The following is a 25,128-nucleotide window of genomic DNA, read 5'->3' as shown; positions in this document are numbered from 1 at the left end:
AATAGTCCAAGTGAGAATGAACATGTAAGTGATCTAAATCTAATTGTATTTAGATTTAGAATACTGAGTTCATTACTGATTAAGATGTCATGTTTGTTACTAATCACATGCAGATGTTAATTATTTAAACAATGAAAGCTGATTGATTTTGAATTTTTAATCTGTTGCAGTTTCATATCACTGATAAAGTCATTTAATCCAACTCCTCTTCTATTTAAATTAAGGAATTGATTACATGGTCACATTTGTTGCAATGCAGTTTTCGAGTTCTTAACAAAAAAAAAGTTTAATTCATTTTAAAGTGGGATTTATGTGATCATGAATGTAATGTATTTACATTCCAGTGGTGCCCAAAGGTTTCAGTCAGGACCAGTGTATCACTGGGCTACATGCTGTATAAACGTAAATGAAGGTGTCTAAAAGCACCCTGTTTCTCTTATTTAAGAAATACCAACTTTAACTGTTGCCCCACCATAAATATTTAATCTGCCATCACTTTTCCTCTATAAACCAAATTAAACTGAAGTCCCACATATACGTTTTCATACTACTGACCAAAGAGTTCACTCTGTCCATCAGAACCTTTAAGTGATATCAAGAAAGGGTTCAGTTTGCACGCTCAAATCATCCCAACGGAATATTAATCAAAAGGAACAACATTTTTGATTGTTAGTAATTACCATCCATTTATGCTTCACCATGATATAATCAAACAGAATCCTTCAGGTTCAAAAGACTTTAGGACAACTGTTCTAACTTCACAAGTGTAGTGCTTGGCAACACATGATCCTCAAATGTCCATTCTCCTTCATGAAATTAATGGGCAGTTTACAAGTTGACTTGAATATGAAACACATTTTTCAAAAAAAGCCCAATTTAAATAAACATGAGCGTAAGCACAGCAGCATCCAAAATGTGCATGGGAATGTCAACTGATCTGAAGCATATGGGTATGCAAATATAGCCCAGTCATCAAGATGAAATAAATGACAGCACTGTTTTCCTATTCCATAAGGGACACTGAAATTATCCCTCAAACCAAGCCAGTAAAACACCACTTCAGTTTGATAAGATAAAACCCCTTAACTGATGAGTTCAGGCTGACCTCATGAGACAACAAAATCTACTTCAGACACACTAATTTTCCCATTAGAAAATACATTACTTTCCCCCCTTAAAATCTGCTACTTTAGTAGTTAAGCCTGTTAATAAGACTGCTGCTGAAGTCCAATGTGAAATAAATCCCTCTTTCCAAAATGTTCTCCACAGTTAAGAATGTTGACAGAAAGCTATTGAGTCCATAACTATGGCTAAATTCTACACGGGGGCTATGCGGGAGACTGGCATTTTCGTTGTCATAAAATCAGTGGCCTGCCTGAGTATAAGAATCAAACAGCATTCTGAATAAATCTTACAAAACATATAAAGCCCCCCCCTTGCACTTTAATCATTTGCTAACAGTTACAATAAGATTGTATTAAAAATTTAAACTGCCCTGCTTAATGCAATTTACCTTCAAAGGTCCATTTCCAGAGAATGAATTCGAATGATATAAATGTCGAACACTTGATCAGATTTATTGCACCAAATAATATTTTTCTTGATACAGATCTGATGAGTGAAGGCTAATGGATTTAGTTTTATTACTTTTTAAGCACTTAATGGGGAAATTTAGACATTTTCACAAGACTAAGGTTCAGCAAGAATGGTACATTTACAAAATGACAGGTGCAAAAGAGAGCCATGAGATTCCTTTAGAGATTGACCAATGAAACAGGATGATTATGGATGAGACTAATGCCAAATATTTATCTGGACTGTTTTTCATGTAACAACTGAGCATGTGAGTCAGTTTGTCTTGTCTTCAAAGATTTTTCTTTCAACTGAAACTGCTGAGACCTCAGATTTCAATTAATGTCTAGGAGGCTTTCTTATTGATCATCAAGGTGTTTTTGGTTACACTGCTGCATAGCTTAAATGTAAACATACATTTCTGTTGCACTGAAAATTATTATGAATAAGATATAAGCAACTGTTGCCACTATATGAAGTGGCATAAATGATACAAGCAAGTCAACTGTACACGATGATCTGTAGCTGATTGACTTCTCACAATTCCTTCTTTAAAAAAAAAAGATGCATTGCTAATGGACAACATCTCTTGGAGTTTGATTATTTGACTTGAAATAGGTAATGACCTGCTCTCTATTAACAAACAAGTTTTATGTATAAAACATTTTCTATGGAAAAAATATTTCTTCTGTTCTCTGCCAATTATGTTCCTTGCAGTTATCTGTAAGGCTAAGTTTCTGTCACGCATATTTTTAGTAAAAGTCACTGATAGGTCACAGGCATCCGTAAATTTTCCTTTATTGCCCGTGACCTGTTGGTGACTTTTACTAAAAATATGCATGACAAAATGGGGAGCTGCAGGTTCCCCACATCACCCAGGGGGGCCTGGCTCAGAGTTACAGGGTCCCCCACTGCCTGTGGTGGCTCCAAGCCCTGTGGTGGCTTCAAGCCCCAAGGCGCACATGGCTGTTGGGACTTCTCAGGAGCCCCGCTACCCATAGTGGCCAGGAGTTTGGGGTCTGCCCGCCACCTCAGAGCTCTGGACACCCCTGCCTCCGCCCCGGCTGGGAGCTGCCTGCGGGGTATCCATCTCCCTCTGCGGCTGGGAGCTTGGGCCCTTGCAGTTTCCAGCCGCCAGAGGTGGCGGGAGACCCTACCGCTCCCAGGCGCTGGGGGTTCAAGTTACAGAGGTCCCTGGAAGACAAAATCATAGTCCTAGGCTGTAGTACCTAATTTTTTTTTAAACTGGAAGTTATTTTCAGATTTTTTTTTTTTTTTAAAGGAGCATACATGCATTAATAAGCAATGCAGAGAACTAAGCCGTCAGGGAGGCTCTAGCTGAGGAAAGAATATCCTGTGTGTTAAAAAAGTGACAATGAACACTGGCAGCAATCTTGGGGTCTATGATACTAAAACTGCTGAGAGAAAACATATGGTATTAATACAAGTGGAAACTTGCTAACTTGTGAGGTATGAACTTGTCTCATTATGTCTGCTCTACAATAATAGCTCTCCTTTCTAACTTCTTCCCTGTGACAAATTCTACAAAAGCTTCCTAAATTATTTTCCAAGTACCTTTACTTCAAGTGGTAAGAACAGCAAGCGGATCTCTTTGTAACTAATACCATTGCCGTACTAACTGGCTGACAAAAGGGCACTGCTGTACAAAGGTAGCCAAGTCTCTTTCTCCTAGGAGACAGAATGATCGATCACCCAAATGCAATATATTATGTATGGTTCAACAGGGCAAATTAGGACTGCCAATTTTAGAATCCGAGTCAGAAAACTCTCACACTCATGCTCCCACTCCAATTATTAGTGCTTTTCCTCCTGTTCTGGAGCACAGACAAAGCACGAATAATTCAAAAGCAGCATGTTGAACTGTGAGATTGCAATAGCAATATGCCAGCTCTCAGTAAACAGACTAGTAAATAGCTTTCAGTTTGCCCACCACACCTGCTTTATGTCTAGTTATATTAATTGTTTTCTTCAATGGAACACAATGACTATTTCCCAAGATTAGATGACATGATTCTTGCTTCTCCCCAAAAGGTGAAGCTGAGCTAAAACAGAGGAGTTAGACATTTTTATCTGTTGCTGTAACAGCAGCACCACCTGGTGGACAAAAAACTAATTAACGAGAAATCTGTGTAGCCAACACACTCTGTTTTAAGGGACTAACAAGGGCTCTGTTCTTCTGTCTAAATATTTACACTAATGGAAGGCAAATATCTTCATGACCCAATAGAGATTGGAAGGTAAACAAAGAAGAATTTTCTTTTTAGACACAGGCACCAATGGAAATCAAACATCCCAATTAAAGCCTTGATCCTGCAAAGACAGACACGATTACATTTACACACAGGGACTTGGTTACTTCAGTAAGCAAAAGAGCAGGGGTGGGGGGATGGGGAGAGAGAGACACACACAAGTAAGTGCTTAAATCATTCCAGGATCAGACCTAAGTGATTTTCCCAAACAGCAAATACTTTTAAGAACACGCTATGTTGAGAGATATTTACAATGGTCACCATTAAAAGGTCTCAGCTGACGCACAGTACCACACAGTGTTACATGAGTTACTGCAGCATTTCCCTACAAGTATAGAAAATAAGGACGGTAGCCCAAGAAAGCTTATGCTCAAATAAATGTGTTAGCTTCTAAGGTGCCACAAGTACTCCTGTTCTTTTTGCGGATAAAGACTAACTCGGCTGCTACTCTGAAACTTCTCATATTGTGTGGTTCTTACATTGTAATTGTTGGGAAAGTTTGTTTACTGTCAGTGTGATGCAGAAGTCAATATTTCAAACAATATTGTATGGACTACATTAAAAACAACTTTCATTAAACAGAATAGAGAAGCAGCATGAAATGAACTGAAAGCTAAATGAGAATGCATGCCAGCTACTACTTCACATCAGTTTACTACTGGTAGATAACAGTCAGTGTCTCATTCATCTATTGAGTCACTGACATGCACTTTATTAAATCTTTTACATGATTATTCTGAATATGCCTGCTTTCAGACTGCCAATCAAGTGAATTCTGCTGTATTATCTTTTTTAGCTTTCAGACGTCTATGCTGCACAAAATGGGTAACAATTACATTTAAAAGTTTAATTTTTCCCCATTAAACTTGGCATTTCCAAGACCAAGACTTGGTGACAGCCTTCTTGCTAAAAAAGTGACATTTGCAACAGTGGCAGGACAGAAGCTTTATTTCAGACTGAACAAGTGCTCGAACTGGCGTAAATATCATGCAAAGAGGAGTAATAGATGCTATCAATCTCAGCTTTAAAGATGCTCAAAATAAGAAATAAGCATCATAGTGCCTTTCAAACCAGAAGATGTAAAAATATTTTTTGAATTTTAATTATACACAGGGATCAATTCCAAACTGATACCAAACTCAGTTTGTTCTGACCTATGCTTTCAGAATTCATTCAGCTTCCCCTACTGCTAAAACCATTTTTAAGGAATGGGTTATTTTCCTAGTGTAGGAACGTCTGAACTATTCCTGCTCATCTGCCAAGTTCTCCAGCCTCTCTCTGAACATTTCCACAATGCAACCATGCAGCGTCAATTTAAAATAAAAAGTCACCTCTTGTGGCCTATTGTGGTTGGAAAATTATTTAGGGCAGATCAAATCAGACTATCAAAATACCAGCAAGAAATACTGTACAGACAGCAGGGTGGATTTTGTTAAATCAACACAATTTAAATCACTGATTTTAATTATGATTTAAATAAGCAAAAAGGAAACTTTGATTTAAATTATTGATTTTAATCATGTTTTACATTTGTACTTTGTGTGTGTGTTTTCATAAAGAAGGTTGATTCTCATTGGTTGGTAACCATTAAAACATGCTAACTTATGACTAAATATAATTCTACACAAAACGTGGCATGCTTCTTTTTGCTGACCAAGATAAACTATATTTATGCACATTTTCTTTAAATGTTTATTTAGATTTTAATTTCTACATTTTACGTTAAAATTGTAAATGATGCATTTCTTTTTTATTAGATGATTAGCTTTTTATTTGTGATGTCAATATTTAGATGGAATTTCAATTCAATTAAAAATTCACAAAAGCAGAATTGTATTACATTATTATTATATCAGTCTACCTTAAATCTGCTGGGTACATAACAAAAAGTTGATCCAACATGTTTTACATTTAAAACTGATCTGTTAAACAAAGGAGATATCTGTAGCCAGGGCACTGAATTGAGGGGTTCTGGTGACTATGCCCCTCAAGATTTTAGAACTAGTAGATCTCATCCTTTCACACTTAGTTTTTTATTCAGAGATTAGAAGAGAAAAAGCTTTTTTGCTTTTTCAATTCCCAATTCATTTCTTAACTTTAAATCAAATTGTCCTTTAACTGAACTACTTAAACTGAAACGAAGAAAATATTCTCTCTGCACCTGCAGAAGGGGCTACTGCTGTCAAAAACTTGTTGAGCACTTCAACAAACTCTGGTCCCATGTGATAAGCGGGTGACATCCAATAGTTCAACTGTTTGACTGTAAAACTAGGCAGCAAAAATTTACTGCTTATTATTGTTTTGTATTTAATTTAAATGACTTTAATAGGTTATAATTAGGGCTGTCAAGCAATTAAAAATTAACTGTGATTAATTGCATGATTAAAAATTAACTGTGATTAATCATGTGATTAATCGCACTGTTAATAGAATACCATTTATTTAAATATTTTGGATGTTTTTTACATTTTCAAATATATTGATTTCAATTACAACACAGAATACAAAATATACATTGCTCACTTTATATTTTTTCATTACAAATATTTGCAAAATAAAATACAAAAACCAAAATAAATAGTATTAGGTGAATTGAAAAATACAAGTCCTATAGTGCAATCTCTATCATGAAAGTTGAACTTACAAATGCAGAATTATGTACAAAAAAATAACTGCATTCAAAAATAAAAGTGCTGTGCAAATGCCTGCTCTCACTTTCAGGTGACATTTTAAGAAGCAGGCAGCATTATCTCCCATAAATGTAAATAAACTTGTTTGGCACAGAGATTGGCTGAATAAGAAATAGGACTGAGTGGACTTGTAGGCTGTAAAGTTTTACATTGTTCTGTTTTTGAGTGCAGTTATGTAACAAAAAAAATCTACATCTATAAGTTGCATTTTCATGATAAAGAGATTGCACTACAGTACTTGTATGAGGTGAACCGAAAAATAATATTGCTTTTGTTTATCATTTTTAAAGCGCAAATGTCTAATAAAAATAATAATACAAAGTGAGCATTGTACACTTTGTATTGTGTTGTAATTGAAATCAATATATTTGAAATCAATATATTTGAAAAAGTAGAAAAATATTCAAAAATATGTAATACATTTCAACTGGTATTTTATTTAACAGTGCAATTAAAACTGCAATTAATCAATTTTTTAAATTGCAATTAATTTGAGTTAATCACATGCGTTAACTATGATTAATCAACAGCCCAAGTTACAATAAATGTAAGCCTTAACATAGATTGTTAATTTCAAATTTAATTTAAAAAAGATTTTTAAAAAAGAAACTTGTATTGAATTCAAACAAATCCTATTTAAATAAAAAATATTTTAAAAAAAATCTATTTTTATCTATCCTGACAGACTGCATTATTCTTTATATTGAATTAACCTACCACTCTGGAGTTACAAGAAGTGGCTGCCACTAGAACACTGCACTAGAATAAGAACTCAAGGGCCTTGCTAAAGAATTTAAATTTACTTTACTACTGTGGACAAGGTTAAGGCTACGATTTAGTCACGAGTAGTGTAAGCAAAAGTCACGGACAGGCCACGTGCAATAAACAAAAATTCACGGACCGTGACCTGTCCATGACTTATACTATACCTCATACCAAACTGGGGGGCAGCGCTGGCTGCTGCTTGGGGGGAGGGGCTGCACCTGGGGGCCAGTGGCCCCAGTTGCCAGGGACCACCAAGAAACAGCTGCTCTGGCCACTCAGGTAGCAGCCAATGGGGCTGGATGCAGAGCCCGTGCTCCATCAGCTCTAGGGTCAGCCACACTGGCCTCTGCAGAACTCACGAAGATTGCAGAAAGTAACAGAATCCGTGATTTTCGTGGCCCCTGTGACAAACATGGAGCCCTAGACACTAGTGTACTGAGTAGACATACACACACACTCAACCTCTTTTGGATGGCTTTTAAAAACTTCTTATGACATATGTCTTGATGGCAAAGAATGGAACAATTAAAGACATGAACTGAACAGAGAACTTAACTCAAGTGCAGATTATTTGTTCTAAATATTTATTTCAAATGCTTGTTACCTGACAGGATCTGACTTTCCGAACTGCAGCCATTGGAAGAACATGAAACTAACTAAAAACTGAGTAAAGAGAAACTTATATTTAAGGGTAACCGTACAGTAGTACTGATGAAAATTTGATTAAAAATATTATATGAGGTTTAAATGTTACAATTCTTATCAGGCAATTACCACAACTGCTAACTTTGATAACAAACTTTGTACTGTAGCAACATACCGTTACCACTATAGTTAAAACAATGGTCAGAGGTTTATTAAAGACCTCTATTTTCAATGTTTAATCAATCAGCCATAAACTATATGAACCATATTTTTAAAAGTAGTATTTTTTAATTACAAAGCAGAAGGCTTTTGTACTCCTAAAACTCAACCCTATTTTTAACTGGTAATTTAACTGGTCCAAGCACTCATTTATGGAAAGTGATGTATGGGATCATTACATACGAGTGCACATGCACTTTTATATGCATGCATAAGAGAGGAAAGAGAAAGAACTTTTGTGGGGTTGTTTAGGCTGAACTCTGCCACTGGATACAAAATGCAGCTCCCCTATAAATAAATATTTCAGTGGGAGTTGTGAATGGGTACTTAAAGACAGAATTAGCCAAGTAGTTCAGAAACTTTTTTTGAAGTGCAACATTTTTCAATAAATACAACTCTGTTTAAAACATGGACTTCATACATGTCCACTACCAGGATCCAATGCCATCAATAGATTATGTTAAGTTTAGACATATTATAAGACTGACAGTAGACAACTCAGAAGTCACAGTAGCCAATGTCAAGTGTATTTATATGATGAAAATGAAATAACTATTCAGTTACTTGCATCAAAATATTTTAAGTTTACAAAAAACACAGAAAACAAACCAAAATATGACAGGAATCTACAAAAGTTTTGCTCAAAGTGAAAAGTCAAGAAATTCACAGTAAAGGCAATGGAGTGTATACTATGCATACGAAGCTGTGTGAGAAAAGTTGACAGCAAACTGTGATTAAACCTTGACACATTTTCAACAGCTCACCCAAAGTGCACACAGGTATGTGTATCTTGATTGTGTCCACTCAGTCTACTAAGAGCATTTCTTGATCTGACATGTGTCAAAGTTAGACTCAGGACTCACAATTTGTCAGACCACTCTGTTTTATTAGCACAGCGCTCTGCCAATAACACCCAGATAATGTGAGTAATATTGTGGTCATTTCACAATTTTGAAAGAAATGTTCAAGGAAAGGGACCAGGAAGGGTGGGGGCTAGTTGAGGAGCCCACCCTCCTTGCTGAATTGGTAGTGGAACACTAAAGAATCAGTTTTTGAGGCAGACAACAAAGGGGAACAGAACAAGGAGCTTTTTTGGTCATTTTTACAATGAGATGGGAGTATGAAGGGGGTTGGATCGATCCGGGGTTTGGAGAACAGAGTAAAGAGGAGCGCTCGGTCTAGTGGTGGGAGAGGAGGCTTTTAATAAAGCTTTTAACTTATTATTTGAATAATTGAGAGAGGCCAGTTTTGATTTTGTCCACCTATGATTTGCCTCTTGCCACCACTGCATGAAACAATTAACCTCTCCTTTAGCCAATTTAGTTTTAGGTTGGCCGAGTTTGTCCTTTAAGACGTCCACTCAGTCTTTGTTCCAAGATTTTAACAGTGGCCACTGAGTTCTGGGATCCCCCTGAGTTAGCCTAGACCATTTTCCCAGAAATTTACAGGAGTCTGGACCCTTTTTACAGGAGTCTGGACCCATCCTAAATACATAAAATGAGCCGGCGTTCATTTAGGGAACTGTCCCAACTTAGACGTCTGGTTACCCATACACGAGGACTTCACACACCAATCACACAAGAAGGAAATTTGGGTTAGTCAGAGTGATGCCCAGTGCAACACACAAAAGGAGTCCACAAGCTACTGCCTCAGTCGCCCTTGCTTTCACACCAGGGGGTTTACCCAAAGTGCGGTGTGGCTGCGATTGTGCAGATTCCACTCACTCAGACCGCGGGGACAGGAACCCCTTGGTTGGCCTATCCCCGGATGGAGATGGCACACAGACTCAAACACTCCACAAGAGGACAGATAGACACAGAGACAGGACAGTCCTCAGTCCGGACAAAAACACAGAAATAATTACCTGACCAGATTCCTGATGTCAGATCCCAGGATCCCTACCAGAACAGAGTGGGAACCAACAGGTTCGATGGCATAGACTTCACTGTGGTTGTGCGCCTTTCCGTTCTAGTGGAGGACCGCTTGGGCCAAATTCCCAGGTGCCGGCTGCCACGGTCATCCTACAAAAACAGTCAGGAATCACACAGCCCCAGTGAAGACGGTTGCCATCTCGGTGGAACCTCCAAATTGTCAAAGTTAGAATCAGGACTCACAATTTGTCAGACCACTCTGTTTATTAGCGCAGCGCGCCGCCAATAACATTCAGAATATGTGAGTGCCCATGCAAGGCCCAAACAGTCTTATTTATACAGATAAAAGAGCGGGAATTAGACAAAGGGACAAAGAAATCAAAACAGTAAAATTCACCTGGGGCACAGCATGCATATCCTATTTCCTTACTAGCTGTTATCGATCTAAGGCTAATGCTTTACCAATTGCCCTTAAACGGTGCAATTGCTCTATATTAATGTCTGTATTCCTGACACCTGGTTGCAGCATTCCAACAACTTTGCTTAAAGGTACAGACAACATTTTTTTAATCATTTTTATTCTTACTATATAATTAATTCTACTTTCACACATGTTTAATTCTTGTTTAAAGCTGTGAAACTTAACAAGCAGTGACATTGTTCTAATGACATTCTGAGCTGGAAGCTCATATTCTGTACCCTTTTGTTACAGAGTAAGTCTTACAATAATGATAGAAAGCTATATATCTTCATACCTCTTGCTAAGGATCTTTGCACTTAGACACATCTGACAATTTTACCCCAACTCTGTTCATTCACTATTACTAAGCCACTGAATATGTTTTGAAATGAATCTGTGGAAGACCTAGAGGTTAAATTAAAGTTAAACTAAAAATGAAACACCATATTTATAATTGGAAGATCAAAACCTTGTAAAATAGACAGAACAAGGACACGTTAGGCACAATTAAAAATCAACCACTTCACACACAACGTCATGCTAAACTCCAGCCTTGCTGAAAAATAGACTGTGGTACTTATACACGTTTTTAAGAACGGGCACAATGGATTACTGAAGAAAATGTAAGCGTTGAAGTTCTCTCAGAACTTCAGTTAAAACCCTCACTATAAATACTAACTTTGAGCAACCTGTATATGGCAAGATATAGAATTCAAGAGCCTTTACAGTAAGAACAGTAAAAAAGAGCAATGTAAAAGGAGTCTACCCCAAAAAAGTGCTGAAAATTAGACATGCCAAATCTGCAAGAAAACAATAGAAATTGGGTTTGTTTTGGGCATAATTGGCTTGTGAGTTGCTTGTTGGCTAGTTTTTGGCTTGTTGCTTTTTTTTTTTAATCAGCTCCCGGCAAGGGAGAGAGAGCGTCAGGGGTGCACAGTGGGCCCACCACAGTCCCAGACTGCACACCGGGGGGATCCAGTCACAGTGTGTTCTTATGGATTGGCTCGTTTTGGTCTTGTTTTGAAATGGGATCAGCTTTATTTCTGGCTTATTGTGAAAGTCAGGCTGCTTATTTACCACATGGCAACTGTGCTGAAAATGAGCAGTAGTTTAGAAGGTGCTTCAGAAAACAAAAGACTGTCAGAAGTAAGGAAAAGGATGTCAAATGTGATAAACAGATTTAAATGGTTACCACTTAAAACAGCATATGCTCTGGTGAAGCCCTTCCTGGCCCTTATCTAACCTTATGGTGAACTCAACCAGCCCTCATTGCAACAGCTGAAAGCAGAGCTTAAAGCTCTAGCTAGCTAACCATTACAAAAAGTGAGCTGCGTTTCTTATTCATGCATTTAGATGAATCCCCTGCAACTGAACATCCTGAGTTTGCAGAATAACTCAATAAGCAAAGTTAAGTAATCAGACTGTGATTCAGATCCCTTAGCACTGAATCTGGGAATTTATCATTCCTCTGTTCAACCTCTTCCACTGGTCCCACCAGGAAATCTTGCACTCAAAACCTAACAGCAGGATGGTTTTTATAACCTCACCTCTCATACTGACAGGATCGCTGCTTATTTCCAATCTATTCAGAATAAAGCTCTGCAAGATCTGATTCTCTAACACTTTGCAGCAGCATGTTTTCACAGTATGCTAACTGCAAAACCTGAAATAAATGGATACTGCAGCCTGCAAAATAACAATACAGCAGAAACAGATTAGCAATAGAAATGCATGTGTAATACATTTTTAAAAGATACTGCTGCATACCACCTTAAATAACAGGGCATTATACTGCAGACAGGTATTTATGCAGAATCTTATATTTGCTAACATAGTCTGCATTTAATAGCAACAATGAATTTAACATGGTATTTAGTGAAGAACAGCAGAAACCAGATTCAATTACTAAGTGTAACATAATAATACAGTTTGATATAGGCTAGAAATGAATGTAATGTGATACCAACTGTAATCTTAACTAGTAGCTAGAAAGGAAACAAAACACCCAAGCACCTGGTATTAAATCAAGCCTTTCCCCCAAAGCTAAATTTTTATAAATCGCACGAAAGATTACATATCATTCCCATCACTGGATCCTGGGACAGTCAGCCCAAAGATCAATAGATCCAAGTGGCAGATCACCACCATGAAGCAACCTTCCCAGCTGAGTCTGCCAAGTGTGGAGCTGAAAATCTCCAGGGGGCTCAGGAGCAGTAGCACCTTCTGTAATATCAAGACCCGTATTCTTTCAAATTCAGCAGTGCACTCACCCCTCCGAATGCAAATCTCTGTTAGAACCAGCCAATGACATCTCAGTCTATCCATCTACCCTACTCCACCATGCTTCTCATTCTCTTATTCCTGATCCTCAGCTTCTCTCAACACCTGTGTCCCTCCCAGCCCTCTCTGCCCCATCATCTCTTCCCCATCTCCCTGCTCTCCCAGTCCCTGCCCACTTTCACATTCCTTCCCAAACTCCTGTTAACAGCTTTATTCCCCCTAAAAAGCCTCACTATTAAAATTAGTTTTAATTAGATTTTAAAAAGCAATATGTACATATCTCAGCAATTTAAGACTTGCTTAAGATGCATCTAAATAACCTTACATTTGTAACATGCGTGCTTCCTTTCTCCCATTGTTTTTACCACGTCCATTGTGTCTTATATTTTGATTGTAAGTTCTTCAGTGCAGCAACATGCCTTTCTTATTTGTCTGTCAGGTACTGAGCACATTTCTTAAGCCATCCTATACAGCAAATCCAGCATGCAGGACAGTTTATGGATTCCAGTAAGAGAGACATTCCAACAGTAAGTATATGCTAGGCACTCTGAAATGCCATCATCACAGTCATTGCTCTTCTTTATGACTAGAGACTGACCAAACACCAAAAAAACCCACACCTATGTCATTTAAAAATCAAGTTGCTGATCATTTTAGCAGAAACATCCAACTAGCAAGTATCTGTCTTGTTGCCAGAATGGAGGCTGAGGGTGCCTGCTCATTGTCTAGAGTTAATGGTACAAGGAACCAGAAAATCAAATCAACCGCCTCCAGCCACCACCTCCCAAATGAGGTATTTGTCTACAGGAAGAAAGTAAAGAATAAATATATCCCCTATAAGCAACTAACACCCAAACCAACTCTCATCCTTTCCAGGTTGCCAGACCCTCCCACCTTTTCCATACACTGTGCCAAAGTCTCCCACTTTCCTTCAACTACTTCTGCAATGCAACATTGTTAATACAAAATCCTGCAGCATCATGCAAACTCCAAATTTAGGAACAGCATATGTTGAAAACACATTCCCAGAGAAATTTATATTGATTTTAATATCAATATAAATAATATGAGATATATATTGCACTGCTTGGACTCTTCTTATTTCATTCATAAAGGGCTCTGACTTGAAAAAAAATGTAAGCACCTTCAGCTAACTTCAGTGCACTGTAACATTTGGAATGCTAGGTCACTGTCCTGCAGAATCCATAGCATGCTACTACAGTCTCACTGGCCAATTTAAGAGCAGAGTTAATTGATTATGAAGATAATCCAACCTAGTACTACAGTGACAGCAACACGGGGCCCTCCAGAATGCAGTCTTCATAATGGAAAAATTTGGGCAGATGCCCAAGATTCCAATAGGAGCATGGGGAGATTTTATATTTAAATTCTTTTAATATTGTAATATCAAATGAGTCATTTATTGGATCTTGACCTTCACTTTTTGTTTTTAATGGGCTGCAGAAATCCAGAGAGATTTTCTATACTATTTAACCTTTCAACTCCTCTCCCCTCCATTTTCCCAAGGAGTTTTTTTTTTCTTCTAAACTTCTACTTCTGTATACTGCTGATCCAATAACTTCTCATACTTTATGGAGTGTGTCTTATTGCAGGTCTAAATGATCTCTTAAACCAGTGTGTTAATTTTATTATGCCTGTATTCTCAACAGTAACGGGGAGGAGTGGAAGCTGCATAAAAGCAATCCTTGGATACTGTTACACTGCTCCCTAGTGATCTCTTCCTAAATTACAAGATACTTTATTTTTTCCCACAATATTTGATAAAATATCCAAGTTCTGCTGAAAGAAAAACATTCTATATTCCATATAAACACAATAATTATGCAAACAAACAAAACTAACTCAGTAGTAGGTAGTTTCTGCCTTGATTGCTCCAAACCAAGCTTAGTAAATAAAATACAAAATAATCTAGCCCTTCAGGGGTAAAATTTTACAAAAGCACCTAAGTGACAGGAGTCTAAGCATTTCTGACATTCAGAGTGACTTAGGAATCTTTGAAAATTTTATCATATATCTAATGTCAGTATAAGGGTAAGGGTGTGTCCCGAGAATATTAAAGTCTTATAAATACAGTACACTTTGAACATTTGTTTTAACATCTTTAATAAAGGGGATATATTAAAATTTGTATATCTCCATGAGTCATTCACTAGATTTTATATATATGTATGTATATGCATATAGGGAAATGAAGAGGACATTACACAAGAGGCTTAAAGCAGTAGCTACTTCAAAAAATCTTATTCTCCAAATCAAGTTAACAAGAGAAGACAAAATGTTTTTTATAACACCAAAACTAAAACAGCCTTGATGGACTGGCATGCCTATTCTCTATGCATTTCTGTAATGAAATTAGATATTGAATGCTCTTCAATTAATCGACTACAGAAACATACTGTACTAGTTAGAACAGACCATTAGCAGAAAAAGGGCCAAATAATAGATACATAATTACTTCTACTTCCACACTGAGTTTACCAAGTATTTTATGGACTACATCAAAACTGCAGTCTTTATCCGGTCATGTTAGTCTTTGATTGAGAGTAAGAATGCAGCAAGTTGAGATACAGATCTTAAATACTGTGCCATAACAATTAGCTGTTTATGAATACTGGTCAAATAAACATGTCATGTTTTATTTCCATGAAAAAATGTTTTACACTAAAATGTGCCTTCATATGATGCAAATAACTGCTTAAAATAAATGGGAGAGATGAGATTTTAGTACTCTAGGCTAAATGTGCACAAAAATAATTGGGTATCTTTTGTTTGTTTTGTTAAAAAAGAAAAAATACCAATACCTGAGACTAACTAGAGCCAAAGGATTAATACCCCAGTACTACTGCTGCACTGCAGCAATTCAGAATTTAAACAGACTGATACTGTCCAGCATTGACTAGTCTGGCTAATGGCTAATCAGGGACACATGTCACTTCAGATGCTGTACTGTAGCCATAAGCATTCTACCAAAAGGTCACAGCTGTACATTACTGAAATCCAAGTAATTACAGAAGCCAGAGGACCTGCTCCCTTGCTCTGCATAGCACTTGGATCCACACTGCTCCAGCATCTGACTTCCAACTGAGGAACCCTTGGGGCCACATCTAGTATAAGAGTGAAGACTGCCTCTTCCTAAAATCTGTCAGTGTAAATAGGACTAAGACTTTATTCTCTACCCATTAAGCTGATTAACATTTCTTAATGAAAATATATCTGTAAAAACTGACTCTATAAGACTGATAGTGAGCGACAGCCTCTCCCTGTATTCCAAATGTACAAGCACTAATAGTCATCCTTACCCTTTAACAGAGTTCGTAGTTTACACTTTAAAATACCTCACACAGTTGGGTCAGTACTACAGTGGGCAGGGTTGGGAAATAAAATATACCTTTGATATATATATACACCACACTGGATACATACTGCATCCAACAAAATCAATTTAATTTTCAGTAGGCATTTCAGGATTCCAACAGCTCCACTTCCAGATTTCTTCAACCTGACACAGTAAGGGGGACATAGCAAAGGGCACAAATTATAAACTGTGGTCAATTTTCTTCTCATCCAACTTTGAGGTTTTTATACTTGGTTCAAATAACTCAAAACACAGTGCATTCAAGTCTACAACCTCATCGCTACATTAAGCCTTTGGTAGCGACTGTTAGTGGCGGTGGTTAATATGTGGTCAATTAGAAAAGGAAAAATGCGAGACGCAGCAGCAGAACTGATTTAAGAGGCTAGATCTTGCACACAGCCATACAAGTACCTCATTAGTTATCGTACTAAATCCCTAGCTAAACAAGCTATTTTTCTGAGCCTTGTACCTTTTTCCTCCTTCGGCACATGTTCTGAACTATTTCAGAAGCTAAGGAATTCACCTTTCACTAGACATGATTGCAGCCACACTACCCACAGTAATTGGGATAATTAAATCACATTGAAAGATTCCATTCAAGTGATGACTTATTTCCAGGGCCTGCTCTAATTTGTCTAGCGGCACCTTAACAATTAGAAAGTAAGCAATACTGAAATTTCAGCAATGCTTGAAAAACTGTGCATTACCACTACCAAAATGAGTAGCTCATATTCTTAAAGCAATCGATTTAAAAAAGAGAAATACCCCAGAAATTTAGAACTGTGAAAAAAACCTATAAACATGTCTGTGTTCTGCATAACTTTAATTTATATTAACAACAATGTATTAGTGAGGAACAATAACCCTGCGTGATGTTCATGTTTAAACTGTGCTTATAAAAAAAATATGCAACTGTCTCCAACTTCCATAACTGTTAAATGCAAAAAAAAAAATTTGATTGCTAAACTACAGTATCAGGCTGTCCATTAAACTCAAATTATAGGCCCACATTAACAACTTTAAATCAGTTTGCACCTGATGCAAGCAAACTACACAGGCAGATAACATTTTGATATTCTTCTCTGTTGGTGTACACTGAGATAGTTACATAGCATGGGGTTAAGACATGCTATTATGAATACATAGACATGCAATTATGAATACATCATGAACAAAAAACCCTATTCTTAAGTATTAACAGTACATCAAGCTAATTCAAGCAGGCTAAAGTAATTAGAGAGATATGCTGGGGCAGAACACAGACAGTACAATACTGTGCTGATAAGAAATATTAAAATAATCATTTTCGGTTTCACTGATAAAACTATTTCGATGTGTGGCTAAAGAGAACTACATCTTAATGAGGAGACCTTTTAAACAATCCATTGTAATTTTATAAAAAACCTTCAAACAATTTTTCCTACTACCAAAATATATATAAACTGCCTATGACCTGTAAAAGTTGGTCACAGAATACCACACAAAGAGAAAACCCATTTTCTTTTATTTAGAGCAGTGATTTATGGCCTGATTCTGCCATCCTTACTCGCATTGAATAGTGCCCTATCTCAAAGTAATCCCATAGAAGTCAATGCAGAAAAGCAGGAAAACCAGGCTTTTATTTATCACGTTAATTCCCCCCCCCCCCCCCAAAAAAAAAGCACTCTCAATTTCAATTTAATTAAGTTTGAACAATTAGTAAGAGAAGATGACCAAGCAAAAATAACTTCCAATGAAAATCACATAAGAGAAAGTCTGAACATAAACACATCAGACAGACCCAATTTTTGGATCTTAAGGAACTGAGAGAATTAGTTGCATTTATTATACCACAAATAATCACTTTTGAAAAATCATCAACCACCATGAGGATACTGAACAGTAAGACTACGGCAAACAGATTTCCAAAAAAGATAAAATTACGTTGTCCTGACCATTCAAATTTCTACAATTCAAATTTCAAAGAAAAATAATATTGAGAAGAATTATTAACTACCTAATCCTAGAAAATACCATTGATATATTAACAAAAGCAACAAACTTATTAAAGAATAGATCTTCCGAGACAGATGTGATTTATGTCAAGAGCAAAATTTCCATTACTTTAATAGAACATGCTAGATGCAATATATCTGGATTTTCATAAAGCATGATACCATTTCACAAAATTTTACTTAAAAAAACTCAATTTGCTTATTGACAGGAACAATGAAGTAGACTAAAAAGTGGCAAAAAGATCATCAATGTTTACAGGTCAACAACAGCCAAGTAAAAATCAATTTTCCGTCCAGTCTTACTTAACAATATCTGAATGAAGCAGCCAACAGTGCTTTACTGAAGTTTGTAGACAAAATTTAACTAGGAGGATTTACCAACATTTGTCAAGGAAGAAAATACACAAGAGAAGATATATTTAAAAAGCGGACAAATAATAAAATTAAATTCCAACTAGAAAAGATGAAAGAAACCTAGGGTTGCTATTGGGTAGGAATTTAGAAATTCTGAACTTGAATTTATGTAGCCTAATTTCCTGATAGTGTAAGTAACCTGTTTGGTAGATGACTATATTCCATCACCTATACCCACAAGTATTTGTGAGTGCAAAATTACAGGTGAATTTTTAAATATGACTCGAATTCTAACATGGGAGCTCCAAACCTAATGCTAAAAATTATCAACTATTACTAATTCTATAATCCTATTCTTTATACAATGCTTACTACCACGCACCATTACTGGAAAATCTAAAACAGAATGACAGGACAGCAACAAAGACAAGGAAGAAGTAGGAGAATAAGAAAAAAGGTGACTAGACAGCACATATGCATCTGTATAATATATAGTGATGATCATAAACACATATTAATACAAACAACAAACAGTTGTGAAGGTTTATGAGGTATCTAATACAGTGTGTTACCTACCCCCTATCAGGTTAAAACAAAGTGATAAAAATCTATATGTAAAATCCAAGAAGAGATAGTTATTGAACTGGTGTGTTTTACAATTAATTTTGGTACCCATAAACGTGTCCTATTAATGGCTCCAGTAACTAGTTTCCTTACATACATACTGGTAACTTGCTGCATGCCTGCATCATACTGTGTACAGTACTTTCTGAAGACTGCTTAATTGGTGAAGATTTTGCAAAAAAAGTCATGTTTTAAAGCCTGTTTGTTCCATAGATACAGAGAAATTGTTCTACCACCAAATTTTATTAGGAATTACCACACACATTAGGTTATCACCACCATGTACACAGTTACATTAGGTACAACCATCAAATCTTTCTTCAAAATTGACATTCTACAAAGGCTGCAAGATTCAAATCAAAAATGTTTAATTAAATAGAATTTTAAAATTGTAATCAGGCCATGAAAATATCTTTGCATGCCTATACAGGATCAGAGTTTAATCTTACTGCTACAATACTCCTTCACTCACCCCATTCTCACCCCCGTCCCCCCCCCATACATGCTTATCATAGGAGGTCCCTAAAACTAGACTTCAGGCACAGGATAACGTATTCCTGTTTTGTAAAGTGCCTGAACAAACAGTAACTACCACCAGCACCACCCCTCCCCCACTCCTCCTAATATTGAAAGTGGCCTGGTTGAGGAATGAAAGCGGGCCTCGGTTCTAATCCTGGTTGCGTCACTTATTTGCCGTGCTGCCTTGGACAAGTCACTTGGACAAGATCTGACATGGTAAAGTAGTTCAGCACATGCTTAATTTTAAGCATGTGAACAGATGCACTCAAGTCAATGGAATGCTTAAAGTTAGGTGGGTGTTTAGGTAACTTGCAGGACTGGGGCCTCCGACTCTTCATACATAAAATGAGGATAATCATTCTTACTTCCATCTATTTCAGTATCACCAGTGGGAAGCACAGGAGAGGAGGGATAACAACTGAATGCCTGTACAGAGTTTCGACCATACAAAGTGCTATATAAAAGCTAATAAAACATTAATATAGCATGTTCAAAACAGCTACAAGAAGCTAAAATGTTCCATGTCTGCCATCTCTCCACCAAAAATCTCTTACAGTGGGCAACCTTTCAGACGTTTTAGTGCATTAGTAGTGACACGTTGTTGGCACCCTCAGTAAATTAGGTCAGAAGTATATATACAAAATTAAATAGCCCCTAACACCATCTGCCATCCAGTACAGAAATTAAAATAGAACACAGTATATTTTAAATATAGGATCTTTCAAAAATGGTTGATTTTCCTTACCTATTAAATATGGCTTCGCAAAAGGTTTTTTGTTCTTCAGCCAAAAAGTAAGACGGTAACAAAGACAAAATAATTATATAAGATTTTCCTCATTACACACATTGATTTTCTCAGAGCACTAATGGGAATTACTCAGGCATAGTCCTATAAGGATAAAACCCTACATCTTAAAAAGGCTATTCCCCCCGTAATCATTGTTACGTAAGGCCAAGCACTGACATATGGTAACATAAGACCTCTTCACTTTCAAGGAACTGTAATTTTGTTTCTACGAAATGCTGCAGTGATTTTGTAAAGACTAAACTGAATCTGGTGTTTCCTATCGCTGTAAATCACAGGTGAGTCATATTTAATCTTGGTAAGTATTTCCCCGAAGATGTCTTGAAATCAGTTAATCAATTGGCCATTGATCAGGATTTGTATTACCTGCCATAAATTTATCTTTTTGGCCCAAAGTTCTCTCTTTTTTATTGAAGTCAATGTCACAACTCTCACTGACTCCAATGACAATAGGGGCTGCTGTCCTAGTCTGAAAAACGCTTCACTTTATGTACAGGCAATTCTATGCCACTCAGCATACTGAACATTTAAAATTCACCACCACTTCACATATTCTAACAATGTTTTCCCAGAGTATATTTACTCCTTGTATTCACTACATAGCATCACTAACATTACAGGAGAAGGCCCCAGTATGTAATAACCAGCTTATCCCGTACAGATATGCACAAGAAGTGGAGGAGTTGTATCACACTATAATTCTGCGAGTTCCATCTCCCAAGAGTTCCCTGAGAAATGAGAGAGGATGGAATCCAAAAAGTTTTTAGGGTATATGTAATGAAAAATAAACTGCAGCTAATAGCAAAAAAGGAAATTAAACTTTTATTTTTTGCACATACAATCTTAGAAATTAGTCTTTGATACAGGAAATACGAAGAGAACACAAAGATTTCTCCTCAATACTCTAAGACCAACGTGGGTAAACAAATTGTATTAGCTGAACTATTAAGAATAAAAACCTATTTGGAATTTAAACCAAGAGCAATGCACTTCAGTACTTCCACTTACAGAAAGTCCGTTTGGTCTATTTGTCCTCACTTCTTTTGCACGTACACCACTTACACTAGTTTACACTAGACACCATTTTTGGTGGTATGTAGTGTCCACACCTGCGTAGCCACCCTAGCAGAGGTACAAATAGCAGCGTAGCCAGAGAGGAATGGCTCAGGCAAGTGAACTAGCTCAAGCAGTGCCTTTCTGTCTACATTGTCATTTTTAGCAGTATAATGTGCTGCTACCTCCCTACTGATGGAGCCTCTCTCCATCACTGAGGAAGGCTCTGGCATTGGGGAGGCAATGGAGAAAGATTCGGGCAGCTTCCCAGGCTCGAGCCCTGACTCACCACAGGGAAACATTCCTGCAATAGGGAAAGGCTCTGGCAGGGGAGGGGCAGCTGCCAGAACCTTTCCCTGACACATGTAGCGACACACCATAGCGTGGACTTGGCCTGCTTTTCACTGCAACATGTAGCTACACATATACTACATGCCAGCAAAAGTGGTGTGTAATGTAGACATAACCTTAGACACTAGTTGATGAGATGGGATCTCATGTAACTATGGTTCTTACAAGAGAAAACCCAGAGACTAGAACATGGCAGAGATCAGGAACCTCAGGAAAGAATTTTAACTAATTAAAAGTTTTTCTTTTTTAATTAGAATAATTTCTGTAGTGGCCAGTTTACAGCTGGGGATAAAGTAACGTATTGATTAGTACAGTGGAAGATAGATGCCTCAAATATACACAGTATGTGGAACTACCACTAGAGGGAGCACAGAGACTTGTTTCATACACAGAAGATATTTAGGAACTGCATATTTCTTTTCCATTTTTTTGTTTTATTTTCTTTAGCCATTGTGTTTTCCCCCCAGGTACACAATGGAGCTTTCTCCAGGAGTAACTGTCCAAGTATACAATTGTCAGTCAAGTTACATATTTAGTGTTTTTCTTCCATGCTGTAATAATGAGTTGGAACATCTTAGATTATTATTATGATCAGGGTTGGAAGGGACCTCAAGAGATCATCTAGTCCAACCCCCTGCTCAAAGCAGGACCAATCCCCAAATGGCCCCCTCAAGGATTGAACTCACAACCCTGGGTTTAGCAAGCCAATGCTCAAACCACTGAGCTATCTTCTCACACCAGTCCATAAAGTCATTACTCCCTATCTTTTAAATCCCTCCTTAAGACTCAATTCTACTCTGATGGCTAGGTGACATTGCCAATTGATAACAGTTATGTGGATGCCATGAGATAATTTTAATACTGATCTTATGCATTTTATTTATCTCATCAGATTTCACATCTACTCTCTACTAATTTTTAAAAATGTGTTTAGTTATGTCTTTATTATATATGTCTATTAAGTGAGGGTAATTATACAAAAGATTACCCACAGTCACACAACTTCAGTGTCTGTTATATAGTATACCTGCATAAAGACATTTCTTAAGTAGATATAAATATAATCTGCATAAACAACAAATGTACTTATGATATTATGGTTCTAATATAGTGTTTCTTTCCAGCCAGGAAGGTACTGAACCCAGCAGCTGGAGATAATTGGAGTACAGAAGGCTGTATGTGTATGCACAGTGCTGAGCAATTCCCAATGGGACTCTAGGTGTTACCAAAATAAAAAATCTCAACCAGGATTAAATGTTCTGAACTCTATGGCAGGCAGTGGTCATTAATCTAGAGAACACTTTGGTTACAGTATGCTGTGAGATACTGAGTAGAAAAAAAAAATCCATCTTTACCATCTTGGAAGACCCTTTCCACATTCAGTCCGTAAGTAGCACAGGTTTCATAGTAAGTGCATCTCTTCAAATCGTTCGACAACTTCCTTGCTCTGGCATCATCAATAACACGTGGATTACTAGAGCTTATAGCATCTATAGTAACAGCATGCAGAGGGGGAAAAAAGCAACAGCATCAGCAGTGTTATCGTGATAAAGCCTGTATTCAACAGCAGCAGTTTATATTTACAGAACATCCTATGCCTACAGAGCCTACAAGGTGCTTAAATGAAACCCTAAATACAAATTCCTACAAAACACTTCATAAAGAGACTACAGGTTGGACAGATAAGCAAAAAAGCCAGGTACTGTCCATTTAAGACTGCAGAACCATAACTTTCCTGTTTAGCATATAATACACATCCAACACAAACTGCTTTTTATATAAATTCTCTAATTTCTAAGACGTATATATCATAAAGGGACAATGTTTCCTCTAGTAATATTCCACAATAAAAGCATTGTTCAGAGGTGCATCTTGGACTCTTCTCAGGAAACACAGAGTTCTATTATTAGTATTACTTTTTTCAATGATTTCTACTATATTGTACTTTTAATTGTGACCTAACAAGCTGTCTTAATAAAGTCAAGTATTACTTCACCAGAGAACTGGCTATACTTCAAAATACCATTTAACTCTGTAATTAGTGAAAAAATTGTTTTCAAAGTTCATAGTTCTATACTACTGATCTTCAAGTCACTGACACAATTCTAACTGGAAAATAAATTAACTTTTCCCCCTAAGTTACCTTAAAAACACATATAAGGCTACCAAGTGGAATATATTTAGCTGTATTAAATAGTAACAATATACTTAGAGTAAGATACATTAACAAAATACAACCAATACTGCTGTAATCCTTTAAGGAAGCAAATTGCTTTTAGATCCCTTATTAACGCCAGAACAATGACTAATATTCTAAGCATGATGTAAAAATGACTTTCATGGACAGTCTGATATAGAGAGTAGTAGGATGTAGGGACCTGGAAGTGATACTACCATAATACATAAGCACACTTCTTCACTTAAGTGTTTAACCACCAATATTGATGGCCTCTGCATGTAGTATTGTTGGGTAGTGTGGTCTGTTTAATTTTAAGAAATAAAAAGATGGAAAAAATAAAAGTTAAGACTTGGCTAAGGACCAAGGGCAACAGAACTCTACCGGGTTCCAAAACGTATAGTGTAAATTCCATAATTCAACTCTCTCACCACAGTCCTTGCAGTCATTACAAGGGTCACAAGAGTTCTTCTCTCCTTACAGATTCTGCAAACCCTTGGTTCAGCCCCTACACATCCCACAAACTATGCATTAAGTTTAGTTTACATTTAGCTTACCTGAGGATATATCTCCAGCCATCCTGCCTAGGTATAGGTGGCAGTTAGGAGACCTCACTTGCATACTTCACAAGTCAGCCAGTTCCCTTTTCTTGACCACTACACATCCAATATACAGCAGCCCTTCTTACAACCACTGCAACTTGAAATAGTCCTCAGAAGCCTTTGCACAGGTCTGGGCATAGGTGAATAGCCCAGTTTACTGCAAAATTAAAGTGGCAATGCATACATGCACTGCCCATCTTTTCTTACATTTACACTTAGGGCCTGATCCAAAGCCCATTCAGGTCAATGAATTTGGATTACACCATTCATGAGCTTCGCAAACACACCTGTACATGCTCAAAATGCCATTTTAAAGGCCAGAGAAATCAAACCCATTTTCTGATGCAATAAGACATGCAAAACTCCTCAGTCAGGACTATTCTCCATGCAAATCTCAATTCTAAATTGTCAGGCATTTTAGCTGTAGGGCTGATTTGAATAGGTTGCAAGAATTATTTTATTATAGGAAGATTACTGGTTTCCTTCTCTTTGTGTTCAAAAA

At 37.0% G+C, this 25,128-nt stretch overlaps 1 protein-coding gene across 1 annotated transcript in view; it reads right to left on the bottom strand.

The window, feature by feature from the left end:
• The window catches only part of AGAP1 (ArfGAP with GTPase domain, ankyrin repeat and PH domain 1), a 653,532-nt gene that overhangs the window by 329,547 nt on the left and 298,857 nt on the right, over positions 1-25,128 (bottom strand). The window contains 1 exon segment of the mRNA XM_030579564.1: positions 23,204-23,338. Coding sequence (XP_030435424.1) covers positions 23,204-23,338 — 135 coding nt within the window.

Source organism: Gopherus evgoodei, chromosome 11 (assembly GCF_007399415.2).
Source record: "Gopherus evgoodei ecotype Sinaloan lineage chromosome 11, rGopEvg1_v1.p, whole genome shotgun sequence".
NCBI lineage: Eukaryota > Metazoa > Chordata > Testudines > Testudinidae > Gopherus > Gopherus evgoodei.
This window is presented reverse-complemented; position numbering and strand designations above follow the sequence as displayed.